The following is an 18,769-nucleotide window of genomic DNA, read 5'->3' as shown; positions in this document are numbered from 1 at the left end:
ACAGATTCCTCACAATACTCTCAAGTCAACAATTTTCTAAGTAATTTTACTAAGGTCACTGAAACTAAAGAGAACTGCGTGGACCAGTTTGCAGGTCCAGATTCAGCTGCTGACTTAGGGACCTAACCTGGGACACACCACCTTAACCCAATTACCTGGCCTCAGCAGGGTGCTTCAAAGCCACATAGGTTGTCTCTAGGGTCAGCGAAGGGAGTCGGATGCCTATGGACTTCACCAGTGCCCCCATGCAGCTGCCTACAGCAGATGCTCACCACAGAGCCGTGTCTATGAACTCTGATTCTTCTGTTGTAGGAAGGGTTTACAAAATTTATAGAGGCAATTAATTACCATATAAGTAATTTCTAGAAAGGATTTTTCCCTGCCTGCTTCTTCTGATTGTGGGGCTTCATCATCTTTCCTTTATGAGTAGGCACATGATTTTTTGCCACCACTGGTTTTACAAATACTCTTTTAAGCCACGGCCTTTGATAAATGATCTGGTATCAGCCTCTAGCCATGGATTAAAACTGAGGCACACACTTGCCTTGGAATTATGTTTAGAAAAGTGTGCTGTGACTAACGAGGAGCACGGTAAGCAGCAGAGCGCTGCACACACTTTATTAGCACTCATTGCAGTTCACTCCTGTTCAGGACACAGGTTCCCCAAGTGGCTTGCCAGCCAGAGCACATCATCCCACAGCACCCTTCTTCATGTCAGCTTTCTGTGAACTGCAGCGCTATTTTGACCCTGAGAGGGAAATATGTCAAATGCTTTGTAGTTTTTTTTTTTTCCTTTCTGCATGAACAGTAGTGTGTTTTTCCCATGCTTTGAGATTTTGCTCAGAAATTGAGAATTCAGAGTATGAAATTAAGTCAAACCTCCCTGCTTGGTGTTACTGATTTTTATTGAAAGCACAGGTAAAACAGCATGCCATCATGAAATGAGAGAGCAGCTTGTGGCTAAAAATTAGTGATTAAAAGACAGTTATGAAGAATTAAATTGCATTTGACCAATGTCAAATATCATACAAGAAGCAAATATCTGTCAAAGACTAAACATGATTCAAAATTACTTTTTACTGAAAATTCTCAATTAGATGGCACTCAAGGTCTTCAGAATATTTTGGTTTCAATCCTTTTTCTTCCGACCAAAGGCTTTATCCAAGCTGCTGGTGATCTGAAGGCATGATTCTAAGAGTAGTACCATTTTTCTAGGAATGAGACTGAGGAGACAAACACCAAGTTAGCCTTATGGTTTTTTTAAAATAATGTACTCTATCAATAAGGAAATGATAAATTCGTTATATGTGCTAAATACTTCTAATGTCTGACAATAACGTGCTTGGTGCTCCCATGCGATAAGTGGGGAAAATGAATGACAGATCAAGCCATTTTGTGAAAGCCCAGCCAGCGGTGGAGGCAGTTCCTGGAAGCAGACAGCTCTAGCCCAGGCATTGCTCCCAGCTTACCATCCCAGGAAAACTTTTGAAATTTCTGTACCCAACTATAGCTTAAGACGTGTATTAGAGACAGAAGTGGCCAAAGGAATGCTATTCACCTAGATTATTAAAATTTTAAATCACTGTTTCTTCATAATGGGGTACATATAACTTGATTGACTGCAGTAATACTAACTAAAGGACTGTTTTCACTAAACTTTCCTGCTGATTTTGCAGGCCTATGGCAAAGGAAAGAAGGCAATACTAGAAGGTGAGTCACATTCTTACGTTTTGAAACCAATAAAGCGTAAAGTCAGAGGCATGATTAGGTAAAACTTTTCCTTTTGAATTGCATCCATGATCTTGCTGGCTATATATTCTGCATCATAAACAGGAAGGAAAAGGGGGTTTCTGGTGAAACAAGAAACAAAGCATTATGAAATTACAAAACTTTACTTTTGAGATGTATTCTAACACAGAAATAATTCAATTAAATCATTTTTTTTGCCATCCCCTCAAGTAGTCTTGAAAAGGAGTCTCCAATCCTCTTTGTTCCTTCCATCATCAAAATAACTTGAAAAAACTTTGGTGATATTGTGCATTTTATTGACTAATGAGTAACTTTTTGTGCAAGCCCTGCTCAGACCCTAACGAAGTTAATACCCGCAATAATTGTGGCATTGAAAACTTCCCATCTAATCCATAGTACATGCTGTTCTATGCATGAGTTCCGCCCTCTGCACACCTCCTCCTTTTCTACTGTAGATGTTGAGGTGACAGTTACACAGACCAGGAGTAGGCCAGTTTCCAGCCAGGAGAAAGGCTGTGCTCTGCATAATATATGCTACTACAGGATGATGAATGGTGGAAGCAGAAACAGAGCACTGAAAAACCAAGATCACTGGTAGTGCGCTACTGCAATGGCTAACTCGGTGCCTGCAGCCTCTACCATCACTACAATACAGCAATCCACCAGATACTACCACCACTACAGCTATTCTCACTTATCTAAGTGTAGTACCTGCTAATACAGTTAATAATGATAAGTCATGGGTATCCTGACAGCCATAACTGTAATCACTGTGCCAAAAGTACATGAGGCAGAGAACCTCATCAGTGCCCATTCTACTGACAAATAAGGTTGACTTAAATACTGCCGTTCATCCCTAACCATTCCTTGACTGCAAGGTTTTTATGCAGTCCCTATTGCACGTCAGTTATCAATTGTATGCAAGCTTGGATTTCTTAGGTCAGGAGACAGAGTTGTATGTGCCAATAGGGCAAAAATACTGAACTGAAAAGCAAATCAACCCTATAATAGCTAGAGACTGAATATGGCGTATCTAGTGAATAATGATTATTTTTTACAAATTAAATAGTACGTGATCTAAGTTTTACTTACTGGGTTTGAAAACCTTTAGCTAATTTGGTGTTAATAAAATAAGGGCAAATGACTGTGGTTTTAATGCCTCGTTTTCCTGCATGATACAGTTCCGAATCTATGGCTTCCATCATCCCAATGACTGCAAACTTACTTCCAGCATAATCTGAAAAGTGAAGAAAGAAGAAATATCCAAAGTATGTCAAAAGCACCACAGTAAGTGTTAGATACAGAATTTAATGTTTTGTAACGCTATTTAAGCCCTGATAGTTAGTTATGTAATTAGCAGTCTTGTAATTAGTATTCTAAGGATGCTGTGCATGTTGGTGATGCTAACTCTGAAAGTTAATGGCTCTTCCCATGATTGATGCGCAGTTATCTAAGGATAAGATTAAACCTTTCCAGAGGACTTTTTTTCAGTGCACTATAGAGAGATATAGGGAGATGAGCTTATTCAACATTTTATGTGCATTTCTAGATACTCATGTACAAGCCAGGCATCTTTCAGTTCAGAATGTCTTCACCCTTTAATATCACAGGTTACATTTCAGTAAGAACTATTTCTAGTGGTAAAATCTTAATACCTGACTTATAAGTACTGCTTCAACCTATGTTACTACTTCTTCTGATTTGCCCTGCAACTACAATACCATTTTGTTTGCCTGAGAAGACTGAATCTTGTCTGATTTTTATTGTTTGATGAATGTATGGAACGCCATCCTTGCAGATAATCAAAATTTGCCCTCACAAGGCCCTGCGTAACCTGATCGAAGTTGGGCCTGCTTTTATTTGGGAGTATGGACCAAATGACCTCCAGAGATTCCTTCCAACTCAATTTATTCTATAATTTTGCAACTGTAAGAACCGTATTTTAATATAGGAATTTACATGTGGTTTCCTAAGACTTTTTCAAATGCATGTGAAAATAGTTGTTAGATGCAATGAAATCCAATTTTGCTAAAAGAGTAACTTCAAAAACTGGCATCAGAGGCAGTTTGTTATTCTTCAGGAATTCGCCCATAGTGGGTGATGGAACCATACAACCTAAAAATGCGTAGCTAAGGTGTAAAAAGTTAAAATGAACGGATGGACAGCTCCACTCTCATAAGTCTTACAGTTAAATGATGAAAGTTGGATGTGAGCTATTATCAATACCGAATCTGATCCAGCAATAACAGGTGGCAAACAAACACTAGAGTAACACCATCAATCAGCAGAAGAAACAAGAGATACTTATGACACTGAAGTTCACATTCTCATAGGATGACCTAAGAGATACGATCAGGATGTCAGAGAGGCTTGAGGAGAGACTGGGCAGCAGACCCAGGCTGATGAAATAGGACTGTAGCAGACGGCTCTTCTAAGAGAAACAACTGAGAACATGGAGCTGTTAAATAGCTTAAAACACAGTTCATTCAAATTAATTTTAATGAAAATTCTGCCAAAATGCCTTCTGGACCTGAAAACCATTTCCCATCTAAATGTATAGTTCTAGGTATAACTAGGTATAATCTAGGTAAGTCTCAGGGCTCTGAACATTCATCTGCAAAAAAACCTGCCATGAGAAAGTGTTAGACAACCTGTATGCAGGGCTCCCTCCCAATGCACACATACGAGCCGTATTGTCCTCCTTCTGTGGAGATAAGACAGGCTGCAGTCAGACAGTAAAATCTGCAGTGAGCTCCCCGTGCCACTCAGGGAACATGCCATAACCATCCTCTTCAATACACCACCACCTTTCCTATCTGCAAGTTCTTCCTGAGTGGTCAATATGTCAGTGTGAACTGCTTCAGCCAAGCATTTATGAGATCTCCAAGAAAAGTTATTGGTATGTAGACCTAATTCAAAATAGCACTTGATGATACTAACCTGACATTCTGTGGACTCCCAACAATCCTGCTACACTGCCCATGCTAACCAGGTGTCCACGGTTACAGGCGATCATGGCTGGAAGAAAGGCCTTGCAAGTCTGAAAGACATATAAATAAACCGCATTATAACTAGATGCGCCAAAAATGTTGCATTTCAAATTAGACTTTACAACCTGATTTGCTTTTTGGGGCTTCACTATACAAGATGCCCAACTGACCTTCTGTCTCTGTAAGAATTTATAAATGAGAGACAGCATTTCCTTGCATGGCTGCCCTCTCTGAATATCTGTCAGCATTAAAATCGTGTGATTAAAAGCAGCAAATTTTGTTTTGTCTCTGCCTCCTCACAGTTTGAGTCCTCTGACTATTACCAAAGATTTGGTACACAAGAGGGAGCTAGAAGTCAACACATCAAGGGGAGTTCAGCTGCCTATGGGCCCTGTTTATTACAACCCTCACTGCCTGACAACTCCGGGCCCCCACACCACCACCGTGGGTGATGTTAACTAATATATATAAGCAGGATGCTGGTGTTTTATGAGGGGGAAGAGAAGAAAAAATACAAAAGCAGTAACAATTTTTTTTTTCAATAGCTGAGGTGTGCTGCAATGTCTATTCAACTCCAAATGTGTATGCCTAGTACATGATTTTTTGGTTGAGGGCTCACAATCACTATCCTGCTGCCCCATGTCCCTTCAGACCTGCTAGGAAGAACATCTGCCTCTGGCTCAACTATTTGGAAGAATGATGCTCTGTGGGTTGGGCAATGATTAGAGGACTTCTATCCGCAATGATTTTCTGCTGATGAATGCCATTTAGAGAGGGATTTGCAATAATGCTACATTTTTACCTGATGCGGGCTGCTCACTTGGGCATATAAACAACAAATGCAAGAGCAGGCAAGAGTAACACTCCCTCACAACAAAACCACCTAACGGCCAAGTGAGATCCCACATAGCAGCAAATTCCTTCAGAGGTATGAAAAAACCCCACCGAAACAACAAAGATAATACATACTATCTAGATTAGTTTTCTATGTACATTAAGGAAAGGGTGACTAGGAATGAAAGCACAACCTGAAGACTAACACCAACACATGCAACATGGTTGTGCCTCCCTGAATGCCGCAAGCCTATTAGACAAAACACTGATGCCAGCAAACATCAGGAGTAGGAAAGTCACGTGCCATCACGTCAACACTAACTCAGCCACAGCTGTTACGTATAGAGCACATTTCACAATATGGTTGCACAAACTTTGGATTTAGCAAAGTGCCCGGGCAGGTTTGTGTTAATATTACTGTGACGTAATGAGGAGATTGTCAATTTGGTGTGTCTTCAATTATAAAAATTATATAAAAATGTATCCTCCCCCATTCAAGGCCCTTCCCATCCCTGTTCCAAACTGAGTTCCCCAGGTACATGCCACCGTGGTGATTTTTCACACTAAAACCACTTGCCTGTACCTTTCACACACCCAGGAGAGAAAAAAATACATTACCCAGACTTGAGAGAGGAAGTTGACTCTTAAGGTCTTTTCAAAATCTGCATCTGGAATATCACAGAACTTTTTCCCAAGCAGTATGCCAGCATTATTGATTAGAATAGTAACATCCCCAACTTCTTTTCTCACCTGAATAAAAAAAGGATAAACAGAAAGCCTTAGAAGGTATCCTTGCCTCTTGTGCTCTGTGTATGAAAATGTTTAGTGATATTTGCAATTATTTATATCTCTACTGGAAATATAAGTATATAAGAACTGTTGTACTGCATCAGATCAAAGGTCCACCTAGCCCCCCATAGCCCTTGTCCCATGGTTGAAAGCAGTAAAAAAAGGACCAGGACACTAAGGTCTCCTCCAGTGTAGTATTCAGCATTTCACACTCTGCAGCTTAGGATCTTCCTAAGACAGATAAGGTATCTATATCTTTGTATTTAATATATCACAATGACTTTTTTTTGTCAAGAATTTAATTGATTCCTCAACCCCAGAATACTTTGGGTTTCCACAGGAACCTAAGGTAATAAGTTACAAAGCTTTAGTGTGCACAGTGAGCATGCTTTAATTGCAACCCTAACATTTCTTGTCCCCTCTTTCTGGTATTGTGAGAATCTGTACTCCTCACCCAAGCCTGTTCAATCCCTTTTCCAGATCGTTTCTACTGAACAGGACAGAATTCAGCACAGATCCCTGGGGGATACCAATCTTTTGAGTACAGAAGCATGTACCATGAAATAGATAACATCACTTGGAGAAAAGGTCAAAATCACCATTAACTCAATTTGGGTTTGCTATAAAAAGATTTTATGCCATGATTTGCATTTATATCAAAGCAGATGGCCAAGATTTACTTATACTATTAAGAATCAGGCTCACTGCAGAGATTTCTGTGCTAGAGGCAAACGGTTATTTGATGTCTCAAAAACTACAGAATAATTACAAAAACATAAAAATCACAGATTTGCTGCTGTCTGGCAATTTGGAAATAGGTGCCTGGATCTGAGGCCCCAACATTTGACCTTCCTTTGGCTCTCTCAGTGAACCTTAGTGTTCAGTGAAGACTCGTTTGATGTTCCTCCAGCTGTGTCAGGCACTCTCCTTGTCACAGACCAGCAGGGCTCACACACGAGCACCCTTCCACCTGCCCAAATGAATGCAAATCTAGACACTGCCAAGTATGGCAGGATTACCCAACTCTTCCTTTGTGGGATGTACCTGTACTTTCTCCTCACTCTTTTTCTTCACATGACAACACAGCAGCAATTTTTTTTTTTTTTTAAATCTGGCTTCATTTCAGTTGTTTACTCACTACCCCCAAAAAGCATGGGAAGCCTGACTTCTATTTACAAAAAGTCAAGCTGATTATTCCCCAATATTCATTTCTCCAGGTGTCTATTAATTCTATTCTTTATTATAATTTCCACCAATTTTCTGTATGACACGTTTGTAGTTTCTTGATGTCCTCTCAAGTGCTCTTTAAAACTGGCACATGTGCTAGTCTTTGTTCCTTGGAGAACCTGTTGTAGCAAAACACTCCCCACGCATTTCTAGGTCATGAGATCCATATCTGATTTCCTTCGGAATTCCCAGGTGGACACTGCCTGATCCTGAAAACTAGTTGCTACTCACTTCATCAGTTTATTCTAAACCCTCTTTTTAGGGACTTCAATGATCTGATTTACTTCCTAGAAAGAAAGCTCCCATTGTGGGAAAATACCTAAGTTTTTCTGCAGTGAAGAAATAAAAGCAATTAATTTAACTTTTCTGCTATTTCTTTATCTTCTGTGTCCCAGTTCAAGATTTTTTCCTATTACCAATCAAAAAATTGCAAATATTTCCAAGAGTAGAGGAGACCCCTGGCTGAAAAACTCTCACTCTAAAAAAATTTTGGGTTCCACTGTTCAATTCATACAAATACCTACAAAGATATCATTAACAATAATTAACGTCTCAGCAGCAATTCCTGAATTTGAAACAGCTCTTTGAGTTTCTGCTTGTAGGTCAGTCTGCGCACTTCAGAATACTCTCTGCTGATATGGGCACAGCAAATTTGGCAGGCTGGAGCCCTGTGACTGATTCAGTTAATGTGTTTGGAGACTGAGAATTACTTGAGCGCACAAAACAAACATTTGAGACTCTGCTAAACTAAGAACAAACAAATCATTTCAAAACATTCAGCATCAACAGGAAAGTAACAGAAATTACTTACAAAAGCTGAAAGTAATCATTTTGGTGCACGTCTTTGCAAGAAGCAGATAGCATTTATAGGAGTAGGGATTTAATGCCAATTTAAAATGTTATTTTTTAAAGACATTTGATCTTGGTAAAGTCTTGGTTTTTTCTTGTGAAAAGAGGATTCTAGAAGAATTGCCATTTAATTTATCATATCATTGCAAATGAAGATCAAGCATTACATTTGAAGTACTGACCACAAGTTGCTCAGACTGATTTTTCATCTTGCTGGGAAATGATAACAGATATTAAGATTGTTAAAATTACTGGGATTCTTACTCCAAAATTGCAGGAGTCAAAATCAATGTCTTAGACAGTGAGGATCACATCATCTGTACTGCCCAAGTAATTGTCAAAGAACATCCTCCTTGAACACTGCGTATTAGGTCAGCACGGGCCAGGACACTCAACAGCTTGCTCATCTCTGCAGACATACTATTATGGGACGATATACCCTTGCCACCACTGTCCAAGTAAGACTGTGATACCACTTGTGGTTCTTAACACCTATCACCAATGGCCCCAATGGATTGATTTTTTTTTTTCCTGTGCACTGCTAGTTGGCTGCGCCCCAAAGGCTGCTAACAAGTGTACGGGTAAAATAATACCTTGCTGACTGCCAGCATGGGAACTGCAGTTCCAGATACTTACAGATCCTGAATCCAGTTTACCCTTTAGAAGTACTTTTCATCAGGACCACTTCTTGAGGAAAAACATTTATTTCAAACTTTCATAGCCATGTTCAGAAAGAATTAATCTGATTTGGTTAAAATTAAAAGCAACAAGCACAAAAGAAAGAGCCTCCCTGACAACTCATAGAAAATTAATGTTACATTTCAAGGCTATTCCACAACAATCTATCAACATTCATGTGTCATGAAATATTTTAGCTAATTTCTCTGATGTATGCCTTCAGACACAGAATGTCAAAGATGTGACTTAAGAGTCATGTATATAAGCATACATACTCAGAATTTAACAGAAGAAGAATTTGTCCTTGGATAAAACAGAAGAGTGGCTAACTGGATTATAAGTGAAGTTATACTGGGAAATATTTTCAGGCAGTATGTAGTTTAAGGACAAGTGAAAATTAATTATGTTAATTTAATGTCCAATTTCTGGACTCTGATAATAATAATAAAAACCTAATAGTTTACAAAGCTTCGGACAGCATAGTAGAAGAGTCTCATTTAAAATGGAGTCCTTCGCTACCTTACTTTCCAGCTGGATTGACCAAAAAAATAAACTGAGGCTGAATCATCAATTTGACTGGAGACCAGCCATGTCCTGATGGTATTTCTGAAACTGTTACACCCCACATCACCCTTAGAGAACTACAGTTTTCTAAACAAATGGACAAAGAAAAGGACACATCACCCTTATAATTTCCACTGTTGTGTTTCTTTTGTTGTTGTTTTATTATTATTTAATTTATTTCTTGGTATCTTAAAGAAATTTTAAAGCCTAAACAAGTTAATACATGAAGCTAACCTCTGCTGCATGTTTTACCATACTCTTAATCTAAGAGAAGTTACCACCTGACAACAAAGACTGGAAATGGATAAATCTCAACAGAACAGATTAAACCCAGTTACTTTATTGCAAACATAGGTTAAGTTCCATCTAGAAGCTACTTGTCAAAGACAGAAAGTTGTTGGCCTACATGATTACTTCCCTTTAGTGAATAGTAGTTTCTGGAAAAGAAATAATAGCATATACTATAAAACAGAAGTAAAAAATCAGAAGTAAGAAGCTGTATCTTACCTTGTCTGCCTGTTCATAGACCTCCTCCCTATTGCTGCAGTCACAGTGGTAGGCAAACACTCGTTTAGCTCCGTTATTTTGGGCTAATATGCTTGTTTCTTTGTTACCTTCATCATTGATGTCCCAAAGAACCAAGGTTACTCCCAAAGGAGCAAATTTTAAGGCAATCTGCCTTCCAATCCCATTTGCAGAGCCAGTAATAAGCACTATTTCCCCAGCAAAAGTTTTTTTGCATCGAGGAAATATGAATAAGATTAAATTCTCAAAAAAGAAACAAAATAATAATTTCAGGAACTGTAGTATCTTCAGGATGCTTCTGAAGTTGAACATGATTTTTCAGGCACAAACACTGCTCTTCTGTTATGCAAACACAGAAATACGTTACTGGCCCTTCAAAACACTGAGATATTGACTGAAAAAAAGAGATTGACTTTCAAACATCTATTTCTTTCACATTGTTCTTTTGTGCAGGTACAAAATACATTACTACAGCCTTGTTTTGTGAAAGCTCCTGGCTTCTTATTAGTAGGAATAAAGCACATATCTTCTGCTAGATCCTACACACCTGCTGTTCTGTTCCAGAGTCCTTGGCTTCCATCTCAGTTTTTTAAAAGGTTTGGTAACATACACTTTATACAGGTATGTTGTGGCGAGGGCTACAGAGTGCTTTGTTTTCACAGCAAGGTGATATCAGCTGAACAAAAAAATACTGAAAACACTGGCCTGACATCAACCTTAAAAAGGAAGGTGTCCTCCTTGGCAGAAAAGGTGATCCACCGTTTCAGAAAGCGGGCAATAGGAACGCATCCACACCGTGTATATTTTCCAATGCCATATGGCTGAAATCACGCCACATATTTTCATTTGTGAGCAAATTACCAACTACACAAAGAAGCATGGCCCTGCAAATTAGGATGTTTGCCCTGCATTTAGACCACACCGTTTCCTTTACAGTATTTTGGACGGGAAGGGCAAGGCTCCGGAGACGGAGCCCCCACCACCGACCCGCCGGCCCCAGCCCGCTGCCTCCCGCCGCCCCAGCCGGGCTGCGCTCCCGGCCCGGGGGGTGACTCCCGTCTCCCCGCGGCTCTGGCCCCCTCCCCACCTCCCTCCAGCCCTGCAGGGGCAGGGCCGAGCGTCCCCTCCCTCAGCGGGCTGCCCCCGGCACCGTCCCGCTGCGCCGCCCCCCGCCAGCGCGGTCCCCGGCCCCCGCAGCCAGCGGGACCCCCCGCTCTCACCGCCGGCGCTCGCTGCCCCGCACCCGCCTGCCCGCCGCGGCCCAGGGGTGGCCTGGCCTGGCCTGGCTTGGCCCGGTCCTGCCCGGCCCAGCCCGCCCCCGGGGGTTTGGCTCCGTGCGGGGGCGGAGGCGGCCCGGGGAGCTGCGGGGCTGGGGCCGGGGCAGGCGGCGCTTCGCCACCGGGCGTGTGCGTGAGAGCGGCGGGGAGGCCGCCCGGCTCTGGGGAAGCGGGTGCCAGTCCTGGGTGGCTTCCCAAAGCCGTCTGTTGGTCGGCACCCCCTGCTCCCGGGTCGCGAAACCCTGCTGCTGCATCGCCTTCCCTCCTGCGCCCGACCTGCCCCGGTTGGCATCCCGGGTTGGCGTCTCGCCAACTTGAGGAACGACCTGGCCAAGGACTTGGAAAGCAAGTGCTCTTTCCTTCCTCTGCTGCCACTTGATTGTAATTATGGGTTCAAGCTGAAGGAGGGTCGATTTAGATTAGATGTTAGAAAGAAATTCTTTACTGTTAGAGTGGTGAGGCACTGGAACAGGTTGCCCAGAGAAGCTGTGGATGCCCCATCCCTGGAAGTGTTCAAGGCCAGGTTGGATGAGGCTTTGGGCAGTGTGGTCTAGTGGAGGGTGTCCCTGCCCATGGCAGGGGGGTTGGAACTAGATGATCTTTAAGGTCCCTTCCAACCCAAACCATTCTATGATTCTATGATTCTATGATGTACTTCCATGTACAATTAACTGTTGCATATTCTATTTAGGTGCCAGCAATAGGCGAAGCTGAAATACACCCATTGAGGCTGACGGAAGATCTGAGAGCCTCAATGAACCGTGGTGCCAAACAAGGCACCAACCAATGCCAAATAGGTGGGTAAGGTAACTCCAAGTGTCTTACGCTGTAATCAGTAATTACATGGCAAAAGCAGCAGATTATGAGAAGGAGAAGGTGAAATGATTCAGCAATGAATTCCCAGTTATGAAACAAACCAGAGGAGATACTTGTTTATTAGGACAACATTTCAAAGTAAACCACATTGGTGAGGAATGGTGTTGCAACCAGAACTTTGCAAACTGTAGGGTAACAAGAGGAGCCCGTTTCCAAAGCATGTGCTTGTGCAAGTATGTAAACACGTAACTTCCCTGCTCTTACACTGAACTGACCTAAGGAGCAGATTGCTATCGTTCCATAAGTAGTCAAAATGACAATGATGATTAATAATTTAGATACCTAAATTAGAGGCTTCGGTGTGGTAGTGGCGGGTTACAGCTCATTGCTGGCTTTAGATAGAGAGTGGAAGTGGTGAGTGACAAGGGACTTGGGGAACACACAGTGTGTTTAGGATAGGTCGCATTCTGCTCACCACCAGCTAGATTTGATGGCTCCTTTAGAGACTTGTTTAGGATTTGGTATTCATATGTTTGTGCGGTTTTTTGTGCCAATTTTGTCCCAGCGTTTCAAAATGTTGAATGTTGTTGTCAAACAGAAACTTATTCTTCTGGCTGCTGTATGCACAGTAACTAGTCTCCAGCCCCAAACTTACCTTTCTTTGCACTGAACTGCAAATGGCTCGTACAAAAAGCTCCATTTCATAAGTGATAGTAAGAATACAGGAATGAAATTGTCTGCAATGTTTGACTGCACTGAAAAGAGTAAATAATGCTACAGCCAGAGGAGCCATGCAAACAGTTCTGTGAGAGGTATTTTTATTATTGACGTTCCAGTAACAAACCTTCAGATGGCTGGCATTAGTTGTAGTCATAGCAAAGCTGTTAAATATATGAAACAGGGTGAATGCACAATAGATTAATTTAAAAGTTAAAGGTACGCAACTAACAAGATCAAGAACAGAAATAACCACACAACTGAGAATAACTAAACATGATGGTACACCAGCATCTTTATGCACCTCTGTGTACTTTGTATATACTCCATGTTACAAGAAGGTACAGGAGGCATATCGAATTAAGCCTATCAAGTCTATCAAGCGAGTCTATTACAATAAATCACCATCCTGCTTTTTTGGCTGCGTAAGAATTGGTCAAACACACATGCTAAAATCTACCCATGTAGCAAGGGATTCAGCTGAGGTTTTTTCATGGTGTAAATCCTCTGGCATACTTGCATTTTCCCAGGTGATAAAGATGACATAATATTTCAGTAAGTGTATGTTTGTTGTGATACGCCGGATTGTCCAAACAGCTATAGGCCATGCACAGTAAATGCAAGTGTAACTCATTTTATGGGCTTCTTGACTGGGAATAAAGATCAGAGTTAGAGAATTATCTCCTGTTCTCAAGCCAGCTGGACCTTTAGAGTATTTTTGGTGGATAACACATTGACCAACATCTTCTTGTTACTGAGAATGTGAAGAAGCTTACTTGCAAGGCACTGAGGCGAATGATATTGAAATGTGCCTTGACCTCTGAGCTGTAATATATATTTTAAATACCAGTTATTAATTACTAGTCATTATTATATTCAACAGCTTTTTATAAATGGTTATTAAGTATGTATCAATATATTAATAAGGAATTCATGTATTATCAGTATGTAAAACTTAAAACTCTACTGCCAAAAAGAAAAAAAAAACACAAGGATTTAGTAGAATGAGATTACTTTACTAAAATGCTCGACAAATAATTATTTTATTGGGCAGCTGAATGGCTTGCATTTGTCTTTTCTAATATAAGCCATTCACATGATGCAAAGAGATATGCCAAACAAATGCTTTGATAAATACAGATAAATTGATATATTAATATTTTCTGACAAAACTAATTTCTGCAGATGATAAGGGTGCTTTAGATCTCTGCTGAAGTTGTGAAGAATTTTCAGACATTCAAAAGTAGTGTGATATCATATCAGTGCTAACAATTAATGTAGTTGTGCAGATCATGTAGTAAAGTAATTTATATTCATATATGTGGAGAAACAAAAAAAAATCCAAATATACCTAATTCCTCATAAGGTGAACTATTTAGCACTGGTAAGGACTGGTGAGGAAAAGCAGCTTTCTGCAGGTCACTAGTATTCAGTGATGTTAGTGATCTGATCCTATTAAAAGAAAATGTCCAGGCTCGTGAGGACCTAGACAAGAAGTTTATAGCATCTGTCTGTGACACTGAATTTAGTCATGTGATTGACTTTTAACCCAATATGGAACACAAGATGAAATGTGGGAATCCCTTCTTACACAGGATTTGTGACAACCTTAACTCTCCAGCCCTTCTTTAATAATTTTAACTTTCAGAAGGGCAGGGAAAGCTCAAATTGTCTCCTAAATGTCTGTGTCAAAACATACTCTTGATCCATAGGGGTCAAAGGTGTCAGTCTGCAATCTCACCAGATAGCTAAGACTCAAGCTAAATGAAATCAAAGTAGCAGTTTGATTAATTCATCAGAAGGAAATGAAATCCTCAGCACAAACTTAATGTGTCCCTTGGATCTGCGTGTATTATTTCTAACAACTTTGCCTAAATCTCAGGACTACAATAGAGCACCCAGGAGAGAATACACTTTGCAGTGAACCTGTCATTCTACCTCAAGATGAAGCTGATCAGGGATATGACGGAAGTGACTGTACACCCTATACATGCAGAGGAAAAGGAGTTCCAGCTCACAGAACTTGGATCTTGTATCCTGAATCAAACCATGAGTTTCTTTCTTTCTGAGGAATAGTAGGGAGCAGAGAGGACCTCCTTTCCTATGTTTTTTTCTTTTCTCCTAATTGGTTCAATATACTTCATCACACAGTCAAATTAATCTAATTTCCAGTCCAAGTGTTCAAGTGAAAGTTATGAGTTGCTATATCAGATGGCTGTTGCAATACTGCTGGGGCACGATCCCAGAGATAAGACAACTACAGGCTACTGCAGCTATGGGAGGGTTTGTATTTCTCATAGGCATTTAAGAAAGACTTTTAATACTGTAAAGAAAATCCTTATCTATTGAATTTAAGCCATCCTACAGTGAGCCTACAGAGACATTGCAGCTCAAATCTCTATAGCTATGTAGGGATCCCTCGGCAGGCCTGTGCATGCCACATCCATCTTTGAAGCTGTTGCTCATCTGCATCAGCATCTAACCCTACAGGTGCTTAATGTTCTGCAACACCACCCCATGACTGAGAAGGTGCTTGGAGGATACACCTAGCTAGCACCAGATTTGTAGTCCTGTGGTGGGCCAGGTGCCCACCAGCGCCGCTCTATCACTCCCCTCGTTCACTAGACAGGGGAGAAAAAGTATAACAAAAAGCTTGTGGGTCGAGATAAGGACAGGGAGAAATCACTCACTAATTATTGTCACGAGCAAAACAGACTGAACTTTGAGAGGGAATTCATCTAATTTATTACTAAGCAAAACAGAGTAGAGGAATGAGAAATAAAACCAAATCTTAAAACACCTCCCCCCACCCCTCCCATCTTCCTGGGCTCAAGTTCACTCCCGGCTTCAACCTCTGCCCCCTCCAGCGGCACAGGGGGACGGGGAATGGGGGTTACGGTCAGTTCATCACACGTTGTTTCTGTCGCTTCTTCATCCTCAGGGGGAGGACTCCTCTCATCGTTCCCCTGCTCCAGCGTGGGGTCCCTCTCACGGGAGACAGTCCTTCACGACCTTCTCCAACGTGAGTCTCCTTCACGGGGTGCAGACCTTCAGGAACAGACTGCTCCAGCGTGGGTCCCCCACGGGGTCACAAGTCCTGTCAGCAAACCTGCTCTGGTGTGGGCTCCTCTCTCCACGGGTCCACAGGTCCTGCCAGGAGCTTGCTCCAGCTTGGGCTTCCCACGAGGTCACAGCCTCCTTCAGGTGTCTCCACCTGCTCCAGCGTGGGGTCCTCCACGGGCTGCAGGTGGAATCTCTACGCCCCCTCATCCTTCCTCCATGGGCTGCAGGGGGACAGCCTGCTTCACCATGGTCTTCACCACGGGCTGCAGGGGAATCTCTGCTCCGGCACCTGGAGCACCTCCTGCCCCTCCTTCTGCACTGACCTTGGTGTCTGCAGAGTTTCTTACATCTTCTCACTCCTCTCTCTGGCTGCAAAAGCTCTCCCTAACTGTTTTTTTTCCTTCTTAAATATGTTATCACAGAGGCACTGATGGGCTTGGCCTTGGCCAGCAGTAGGTCCGTCTTGGAGCCGGCTGGCATTGGCTCTGTCAGACACAGGGGAAGCTTCTAGCAGCTTCTCACAGAAGCCACCCCTGTAGACCCTCCCTGCTACTAAAACCTTGCCATGCAAACCCAACACAAGTCCTTGTGATCTGGCAGTATCCAGATGTGATGTCTATGATAGTACGGTCATATCTAGTGTGAGTTTCACAGGGCACCAATTCTTGTCAGCTGCTTCACTCCAAGGAAAACACACAGCTGATGGTACCATTCCTGGCGAAGAGGGCACAAAACACAGAGCTTGGCATTATTGTGCCTAAAGACACTTAAGGATTTAAACTGCAGAACCTCAAATCCCTAGAAATGTGTGTCATTTGGGAAAAGCTACTGTTGACTGTGCTCTTCGCAGGGAAAAAGCCAGTCATGGAGACAGGTTTAGGCAACTGAGCAGAGGACAACATATAAAGTTTTCTCTTCTATGTAGGCAGGTAAAAAGAAAACTGACTTTGCTTCCCAGGGCGAAATGTCCATATTCCCCAGAAGAAGCTAGGGAGAATGATGTCCTCTGTAAGTTAGTCAGATATACAAAGTCTTTTCTTAAGTAGTCTGACCAGTTCTTTCTGTCAAATGGTATTCTGTGTCTCCCAGTTAATTGAAAAGACTGAAATTATTTATGATTATGGAACTACATATTCTTTTCTCTCTTCAACCCCTTTCATAGAACCATAGAATGGTTTGGGTTGGAAAGGACCTCAAAGATCATCTAGTTCCAACCCCCCTGCCATGGGCAGGGACATCCTCTACTAGACCTCCACTTTTCAGCTTGAATGGTAAGCAATTGGGCTGATTCACTAGGATGGGTTGTTTATTTGCATGTGGATATAGCAGCACTTGAATGTACTCTTAAATAATTTGCCTTTCTTCTTGTATACTGAAAAAATTAGTTCTTATATTAGTGACAGCATTGTTGAGGACTACAGAAGTGGGTTGTCTGATCTCTTTGAGCCTGATTAAACAGTACCCAGTGTCACTGTGGTGCTGTAGAGCCTAATCATGATGGGTAAGGGGAAGGAAACCTGGTATTCTTGCTCAGCAAGGGTCTCTTTTCTGAGATCAGGGACCCTGGGTTGGATTCGGAGACTCTGAATTCCAACAGTAGTGAGACAGTGCAGAGCAGAAGGCAAAGGGGATATGCTGATGGCTGTCTGGGCACTTAGGCAGACAAACTGCTATTTTTTATAGTAGTTGGACCTTTCTCAAGGTGTGACTCAATGTATCTAATAAACTTGAATAATCAGATAGTCAGAAAAATCACTAAACAAAGAATAATGATGCCAGGAAGAAGTGCAACCAGGAGACTGGAACAGCTGGAGTGTGCTAACAGTGCCAGCGAACCACAGAAGATCTCAAAGCTTTGCAGGAATTGGAGGGGCAGGGGACTGCAGTAGTGAGGGACATTGTTCAGAAAATTATTTCCTCTAAGCATTTCTCTTTACCTACTGCTATGTCTATTTATTTTGTCTCAGGTTAAGGTTAGCTAGTGATTTAACTGCTCTTTTCATTAAGATATTGAGAAAACTGAATGATGACGATATTCACATTTACACAAAGAAGGTAGAGTAGATGTGTCAGTGTGCTGCCACAGGCTTCTCCAGTGACTTTAGCCTTTTGAGGGCCCACAAGGTTTGGTGCTGGGACAGTGAAGGTTGGTGTGTTTAAAAGGCATTTGCAGATGCTACGTGTTATGAATGGTCATGAAGCTGTCAACAGATTCATGTTATGCAGTGATGGTGAAATTCCTTGAGTCTAAGGGATCTCTGAAGAATTCAGAAGGAGAAGCTATTACTTAGAAACCTCTTAAACTAGCCTGAGAATCCTGTTTAAGTAATTTTTGTCTCAGTTTCTACAAAGAAACTCAGTATGATGGATATCTGGGAATGAAACACTTCCCTAACCTCAAGTCTGCTGATCTGCATCTCGGTAAGCAAAGTTTAAGCATGCATGGGCTCCCATGGAAGTTCTTCGCTTTGACTAGTTTCCTCTGCTTCTGTTCAGATGGAAGCTGACAGGTTTTTTCCTGGCTGATGGGCAAAGAATGAGTTAATCACTTTCTGAGAATGACTTTGTCACATTAACTGTGTCACTAGCTGTCATAGCATGACAGCTATGCCGTATTAACAAGAAATAAAATAAAAAAGATATTCTTCCATGGAATATTTCTCTAGATGGAGGAATATGGTGAAGTTGAAA

The 18,769-nt window shown here is 41.7% G+C and overlaps 1 protein-coding gene across 2 annotated transcripts; it reads right to left on the bottom strand.

The window, feature by feature from the left end:
- Positions 1-888: 888 nt before the first annotated feature.
- LOC104629486 (epidermal retinol dehydrogenase 2) lies at positions 889-11,655 on the bottom strand. Of its 2 annotated transcripts, none has more exons than XM_075744059.1 (7): positions 11,426-11,655; positions 10,188-10,544; positions 6,192-6,323; positions 4,690-4,789; positions 2,842-2,986; positions 1,728-1,850; positions 889-1,223 (listed from the first exon to the last, which is right to left on the bottom strand). In XM_075744059.1, exons 2-7 carry the CDS (start codon positions 10,515-10,517, stop codon positions 1,130-1,132), a joined length of 924 nt encoding a protein of 307 aa, XP_075600174.1. In that variant the 5' UTR covers positions 10,518-10,544; positions 11,426-11,655; the 3' UTR covers positions 889-1,129. The 2 variants fall into 2 exon arrangements, with proteins under 2 accessions (XP_075600174.1, XP_075600173.1); XM_075744058.1 differs by having other exon boundaries at positions 11,449-11,655.
- Positions 11,656-18,769: the final 7,114 nt, after the last annotated feature.

This window comes from Balearica regulorum, chromosome 2 (genome assembly GCF_011004875.1).
Source record: "Balearica regulorum gibbericeps isolate bBalReg1 chromosome 2, bBalReg1.pri, whole genome shotgun sequence".
NCBI lineage: Eukaryota > Metazoa > Chordata > Aves > Gruiformes > Gruidae > Balearica > Balearica regulorum.
Note: the sequence above shows the minus strand (reverse complement) of the source record. Positions and strands in the feature narration are given on the sequence as shown.

Bases quoted from the DNA above. Each gene is read 5' to 3' on its own strand.
- LOC104629486 (XM_075744059.1), bottom strand. From the start codon at position 10,517: ATGTTCAACTTCAGAAGCATCCTGAAGATACTACAGTTCCTGAAATTA. The intron at 4,790-6,191 runs GTAATGTATTTT...TATGTCTTTCAG, and splicing joins ACTTCCTCTCTCAAGTCTGG to ACTTGCAAGGCCTTTCTTCC. The intron at 1,224-1,727 runs GTAAGAATGTGA...TTGTCTCCTCAG, and splicing joins CGCTTTATTGGTTTCAAAAC to TCTCATTCCTAGAAAAATGG.